General features: G+C 37.5%; 1 protein-coding gene across 1 annotated transcript; it reads left to right on the forward strand.

Moving 5' to 3' along the window:
- The first annotated feature begins 1,200 nt into the window (after window positions 1-1,200).
- On the forward strand, window positions 1,201-2,139 carry LOC114034059 (olfactory receptor 480-like). Its single transcript, XM_027849675.1, has one exon. It carries the CDS (start codon window positions 1,201-1,203, stop codon window positions 2,137-2,139), a length of 939 nt encoding a protein of 312 aa, XP_027705476.1.
- The last annotated feature ends 5,230 nt before the right edge of the window (window positions 2,140-7,369 follow it).

Genomic DNA, 7,369 nt, shown 5'->3' on the forward strand with positions numbered 1-7,369 from the left:
TAACCCATTACAGGCTAGTTGAATTCTGAAATAACTTCAGAGACAAAAAACCATGACTTAAGTAATTATAGGACAAAAGCAGTTACAGGACAAAAATCAATTAATTATAAATAGGATCAATAAATAAATGATACAGGATGAATCTTAATCTTCTCAGGTCCATCAACTCTCTGCCAATAGTGGCAGGTAATATTTCCTCATCATTCTTTTGAAGCCATGATTTGTCATGATTTTGGTCTAAGTTCTCAAGTCTTTCAAAGTTGTTTCCCCTCTCATGGTTATTGTGATCATCACATATATTGTTCTTTTGATTCTACTGAGTTCACTCTGCATCTGTTAGTGAAAGTGTTTTCTTTTGAACTACTCCAAAACATTCAAATTCATCACTGCTTATAGCACAATAATTTGCCACTACTTTTCTATTCCAGAATTTGCTCAGTTATTCTGCAATTGAAGGAAGCAATAAGTAAACAGGATATAGTTACAGCAGGTTGAGCAAGTGCTTTCCATGATTCTATGTAAAAACAGGAGATGTTCCCATGAGAAATTTCCCAGAGTCCTTCAAACTGGCAATATCTGGTATAATGTTAGCCCTTCATAGTAATACCAAGTTCTAGGAGCAAAGGAAAATGAGAATACTTAGAATTCAGATTTTCCCATTCTTTTTTTGTGATTTTAAAGCACAAGGGTCATCTTAGAAACTAGGACTTTCCTGATATTCAATGAGCATGAGGTGGATAACATCGTTGGATGTGGAAAGTTGTCTTGTGAGAGGTGAGGGGTCACAAAGCAGACTTTGTTTCTTTGGAATGGATTAACAATGCTGATTAGTTGGCAGAACAGCAGTTACACATTTGGATATAGTCTCTGCATATAGTTAAAAAAATTGTTGTAAATTCAACTATTCTCTTCACTCTTACAGAATTTTTCATACTGTCAAAATGATAAAATTCCCAAATCACGTAGTATGGTTGAACCATGGGGAAAAATTTGGAGGAAGTAAATTTGTTTAATCTCTGCTTTGATTGTGGTACACTGCCATGATGCACAGGACACAAGAATGGGAGTAAGGCAGTAGGAGTGGCATGTAGGAGGTGGTCAGTGAATGTTTCCTGAAGACATAAATAGACATATCCAAATCTTAGTCCTCTAATTTTAATCTCCTTTTCTTCTGCTTAATAGGTACTCTTACCAAGATAGATGTCTGGCAATAACTGCACTGCTGTGACTGAATTCATTCTTTTGGGGTTGGCAGATGATTCAACCTTTTGTGTCATCCTCTTTGTGATATTTCTGGGTGTCTATGCTGTCACCTTAGTTGGTAACCTTAGCATAATCACATTGATCAGAAATAGCTCCCAACTTGGCACCCCAATGTACCTTTTCCTTAGTCACTTGGCTTTTGTAGACACTGCATATTCCTCATCTGTCACACCTGTTATGCTCAAGAACTTCCTTGTGGACAAAACAACAATCTCCCTTGGAGGCTGTGTGGCCCAGATGTTCTGTGGAGCCACCTTTGGGACAGCTGAGTGCTTTCTGCTGGCTGTGATGGCCTATGATCGGTATGTGGCCATCTGTAGCCCTCTGTTCTACTCCACTAACATGTCTGCTAGGGTCTGCACTGTGTTACTCATCACATCCTACCTGGGTAGTTGCATGAATGCTTGGATCTTCACTGGTTGCTTATTGAATCGGTCTTTCTGTGGATCCAACAAAATCAACCATTTTTTCTGTGATTATTCACCACTTTTGAAGCTTTCCTATTCCCAAGATGATGTTGCTGAAATTCTTCCTTCTGCATCTACTGGGTCAGTAATTATGGTCACAGTGCTAATTATCATAGTCTCTTATGTATATATCCTCTTCTCTGTCCTGAAGATAAGGTCCACTGAGGGGAGATCCAAAGCTTTCTCAACTTGCACCTCCCACCTCACTGCAGTCACTCTCTTCTATGGCACCCTTACATTCATTTATGTGATGCCTAAGTCCAGCTATTCCACTGATATGAATAAAGTCATGTCTGTTTTCTACATCGTAATGATCCCCATGTTGAACCCATTGATCTACAGTCTAAGGAACAATGAAGTAAAAGGGGCACTGAGAAAACTAATGAGTAAAAACCACTTTTTTTCATGAATTTAACTCCATACAAAAAGTATTTATTCAGTATACTCTATGTCCCAGGCACTTCATAAGGTTTGGGGGATGCAAAAAAAAAAAATGAAACTGTTTTTTTCTGAAGAGGATCTAATGTTTTACCAATATACTGGTTAGGATTAAGTGATACCATTAAATGGGTTTTAGGAAAAGTATATTTTCATTTTTATGGATTAAATTTGTGATTTTAAATATTGATTGCAAAGCTCTGAAAATCAATGTGTTCCATAAACATGAACTTCCAACCTTTGTAAATGAGTAGGGAGAAGTCTCTCATTGCTCTTCTTTGGGTCCATGATTGTTCTCTGGAATCTTGCAACACTCATTTTGTATTGATTTGTTGGGGCTGTTCTTTCCATTTACATTGTTATGTTCATTGCATGTGTTGTGTTGTTGGCTCTGCTATCATCACTCTGTAATAGATAATTTAAATCATTCCTATGTCTCTGTATCAATCATATTTATTGTTTCTTACAGCAAATTATATTCCATTATATTCATGTGTCACAAGTTGTTTAGCTATTCCCCAATCACTGGTCATCTGCTGTGATAAATGAAAAGTCTGAGAGACATAGTTTCTGGATATTTAATAATCAATTTATTATGCCTAGTAAATAATAAATAAAATGATATAAGTGGCACTCTTGGAAACCAAAGATGCCTCTTGGAGAACATTGAATGCTTAAAAATCCTTTGGAAAAGGGGATGTACCTGAGGGTGGACATCAACTCTGATTGGTTAACATTCAATGAGAGGGTCAATATTTAACATATTAATGGGGAGAGGCAAAAAGTCTTCAACTCTTTCTGCTGAGAACATGACCTGATCATGAGACTCAACCACCTCTAGCAGTCTGGATAAAAGAAATCATCTCTACCCAGATCACTCTGGCTGGTTTTCCCCTTCATAAGCTGGCTTACCCTAAATTCTAATGGAAGGTTGCAAGGACAGGTATTTAATATACTAAGGGCAAGTTCTCACCTCAACTGGATTCTGTTTGTAAGGACTTCTAGCTGGGTGGGGTTCCATCCAAGATCAAAAGCATGTACCGAAGGATTTGGGCAATCTAGTCCATCAGCAGTGTCCTTTAGAGACTGGCTGAATAACCTGCAGGGGTTGATATGTGAATGAGGAAATAGAAAGAGAAAACCTTAATCTTAAGTAATAATAGGTTAGTAATGTAAGAGAAAAATAATCATTTCTCCCCCTGATTTGTTTCCAGTTCTTTGCTACCACAAAAGTGGTGCTATAAATATTTTGGCATATGCAGGGAATTTCTTTTTATTAAGGGCTACCTTTGTGGCATAACACACCTGTAAAAATATGTTCTTTTTTCTACATAATAACTCTTTGTGAGGGGTGAAGAGGGAGAGAGACCAGAAGAAATTTAGATCATGTAAAAACAAAGGATATCAATAAAGAATCATTTAAAAAATAAAAATCTTCACAAGCTGACTGTTGCCTACCTTTTGTGTCTTACACTACTTCCATCCATGCAATGTACAATCTAGCTGCACTGGACTATTTGCCTTTCCCCACATCTGACACTTCATTTTCTCATCCTTAATCTATCCCTGTTTGGCCCTCATCTTTCTAATGTGGACACTGATAGTCTTCTCCAGCTACTCCCCTCCACCAAATGAGACTTGCCCTTTAGTCGCCACCCTTGGCTCCATCATTTTAGAAGGCTCTTACAAAGCATTAGCAGAATAGAGAAGGCCATGTGCTGTGCTATGTAAGCTTGTCAAATCCTTCACCAGACAGAAATTATTGTTAGGCTCATGTTTGTCGAAGGATAAATCTGGATTCATGCTTTTTTACTCCACTTTGGGAAGTTATAGAATATAAATCAACAGGAGCCTTTTAACTAAATTCAGAGTTCCCAGGCAGGGAGATCCTGCTATTTTCCAACACTATATTTTTTGTAACATTTTTTATGTAGCTTCCTACTGCCTCTCCCTATCACATCCTATTCCCAATAATGAAACATATATGAACTGGAAATTGCTATGGTCAACCATACTTTTAGCTGATGCTATATTGCAATGCTAATTAAACAAAAATATAAATAAACTAGAGAAAAGAAAGAAACTTTTGAGTTAATATAGGCTTTCCCAAACTGGGAGAGACAATTGAAGAAGTGGTTAATCACCATTATCAATTGTGCTTCATGGAAGAGAAACAATGACTGGTGTTCCCAGACAGGATTCTCAGGCTGCTCCCTGGACCAAAATGGATGGAGCTCTAGTTGCTGTTCAAATGCTGCCCCCTCCACCACCAGACCTGTTCCAGTCACTCTTGAAATGCTTGTGCACTGTGGCCAAACCCACCCTCTCACCTGAGCACATCTTGCTTCTCACAAAATTTTCCTATGGGAAGAAGAAAGGGAAAAGTGAAGAGGACCCAGTCTCTTTCAAGCATAGTCCCTCTGTAGTCAGTGGATAAAACCAAACTGAGGATCCTTTGGTAAGGTGGCTGCTGCAAATGCAAAATATCTGAGGTCTGTTTGGTCCTTTCTGGTTCTGCAGTGATGATGGGAAGGGAACATGAAAGGGAGAAAAGGGTTGTAAGACTCATAAAGTTTTAGATTTTAATAAATATAGTGGGGTGAGGATACAATCCCCCACATTGAAGAGGCTGCTTCCTGAATGGCATGCTGACATGTAGTGAAAATGCCTTGAAGACATTTAGAGCAAGTAGAGATATTCTATGAATGGTTTTCATATCCACATGGTAAAGAGGAGCCTCTTTGGCCATGGAATTGGAAGTGAGGTGTATTTGAAAAGGACATTAATCTACTAGAAATAATTGAACTGGATAGGTTATTAATTAAAGTGGAAAGTAAGAGTAAAAATTTTGAGAAAGCAACAAAATCAGATGATTATGTAATTGATACTGTGATACTTTAAAAATATAGTTTAGGATTTCTCAGGAGCTCTTGGAATTTCTTAATTATGCCAACAATAGAATTGCTAACCTACATTGCAGAAACTTGAATGATTATAGAACCAAAATGAATCAGGTGATGTGATTAGGACCAATTTTCATACCTGGTCATCATTGTCACAATGCCAATTACTACATATTGATCCCAGAACAATTTTTGAGAGTTTCCATAGCAGATCATACTTACTAGTTTGATTATATTGCTACCCAATGTTTTTGGATTTTTTCCATTTAAAAAAAAATCCTGGGGGCAGCTAAGTGGTGCAGTGACAGAGCACTGGCCCTGGAGTCAGGAGGACCCAAGTTCAAATCCAGCCTCAGACAAGACACTTGATGCTTACTAGCTGTGTGACCCTGGGCAAGCAACTTAACCCCAGTTGCCTCACCAAAAAAAATCCTGGATAAACACAGACAAAGAAAAAATTAATGAAGGCCCCTGAAAATTTAGAGAACTTCTCAAACAACTCATCTCTGTGCTAGCAATTTTCTCGATCCCAGTGGATTTCAAATGGCATTTTGATGATGTCAGCTACATTTGATGTCAAGGTGCTCAAGGGTTTAAATCCCAAATGCTATAAAACCAAACATAAACATTTCCTCACTGTGGAAAGATAGTTCCTTGGAGTCTAAAGTCATCATCTTCTTCTATCAATAGATACCACTGCTGTTCTTGGTTTTGCTGTAAAAATACTTAGATCTGATTTTTGATTTATAGTTCAGTTCAGGAGGGCCTGTCTATTCCTCTTCCTATTGATATGTCAAACTTTATACTGATTTCAGTTTTGCATAGGGCCTCAAACTCCCCATTCTTCTGTTTTAATGAGTAGGATTCATTCTTGATTTGGGTCTTCATGTATCTGGTCCCTTATAGGTCATATAAAGTCAAAGATTTCTAAGAGAAGTGTATGCATGAAACATTATTACAACATATTAGTAAGTAAATGTTTTCTTCCATAGGCCGTATCATACATCCTGAAACATCACTACAAACAGTAAGTACGTGATAGACCATGATTAGATAAGAATACCTTTGGTAAAGATCTCTGTGTATTTAAAGGTACATTTGTTTCATTTATTATTTCCTCCCCCTCCCCACTTCTCAGACTGAGGCTTCAGCTGGGGGAATTTTACTGATATATTCATTGGTTGATACAGAGGAAAGAGAATTGGACTTGAAGTTAGGAGAGCTGGATTTGAGTCTTACTGGCTCTGCCTCTGATTGTGAGTAAGTGACTACACCTCTGTAATCCTCAGTTATCTCATCTGTAAAATGAGAATAATAATATTTTCCCCTAAAAATTGTGGGAGGAAAGTAATTTATGAAATTTAAATTGTGTCATTGAGTTTTTCTGGTATCTGTTTATTATGATTATTTTACCAATATAAACGAGACTTAAAGTTTTTGAAAGTGAGTTGATGCCTTCCATTCAATGGATATTTTTCTCTGCCCAGTATGCACAGAGCTTTGTCCAAGGAATTGGGGATAGAAAGGGAAAAAATGCAAAATATTCCTTACATTCATGGAGCTTACATTCTATTGGAGACAAAGGGATAAAATATTTATACAGATAAGTAAATATATGATTAGTTGAAGAGGGACAGTTTTAGAAACTAGGCTTTCCATAAGGGTGACCCACTTGCAGGACCACAAAGGAAGCTTGAGATTTTAAGAAGCAGAGATAAGGTAGGGTATTTGGAATGTGGAGGATGTCCTATGAAGAGAGACAGAGATAGAGATAGAATTCTGATAGTAGGCCTGTTGGGCTGGAATATAGAGTGCATGTCTGAGAACAAGGTGAAATAAATCTGAAGAGTTAGGCTGGATTCAAATTGTGCATGACTCTAAATATCAAGGTTAAGAATTGTTAGTTTCTCCCCAAACAATAAGGGATCTCTTAAAGGCTTGGGTAAGCAAGTGACATGATTAGCCATGTGCTTTACATTTTTGTAGGTTTTTAGAGGATAGTTTAGAGGAAGGAGAGACTGAACTTCTAATTGAGAGGTTCTTGCAATAATCCAAGTGAAAGGAGATGAAACCTGATTTAGGTCGATGGCTATTTAAGTGACCTTGAGAGGATATGAGATATATGTTGTAGATGAGGAATTGGAAAGACTTGGCAGCTGAGTGGCTAGGAAATGGAAGATGGAGAGAAAAATAGGGATTGATTTCAGGATCACAGATGAAGTTTCTTGGAAGGATGATGAGACCTACAATAGAGAAACAATTATTATAGTTAAGTGGTTTTAGGTTGAATGTTTGGGA

The sequence above is a fragment of the Vombatus ursinus genome, unplaced genomic scaffold, assembly GCF_900497805.2.
Source record: "Vombatus ursinus unplaced genomic scaffold, bare-nosed wombat genome assembly UNPS02007855.1, whole genome shotgun sequence".
Classification (NCBI taxonomy): domain Eukaryota; kingdom Metazoa; phylum Chordata; class Mammalia; order Diprotodontia; family Vombatidae; genus Vombatus; species Vombatus ursinus.

Excerpts from the sequence above, each read along its gene's own strand:
- LOC114034059 (XM_027849675.1), top strand. The coding sequence starts at position 1,201 with ATGTCTGGCAATAACTGCACTGCTGTGACTGAATTCATTCTTTTGGGG.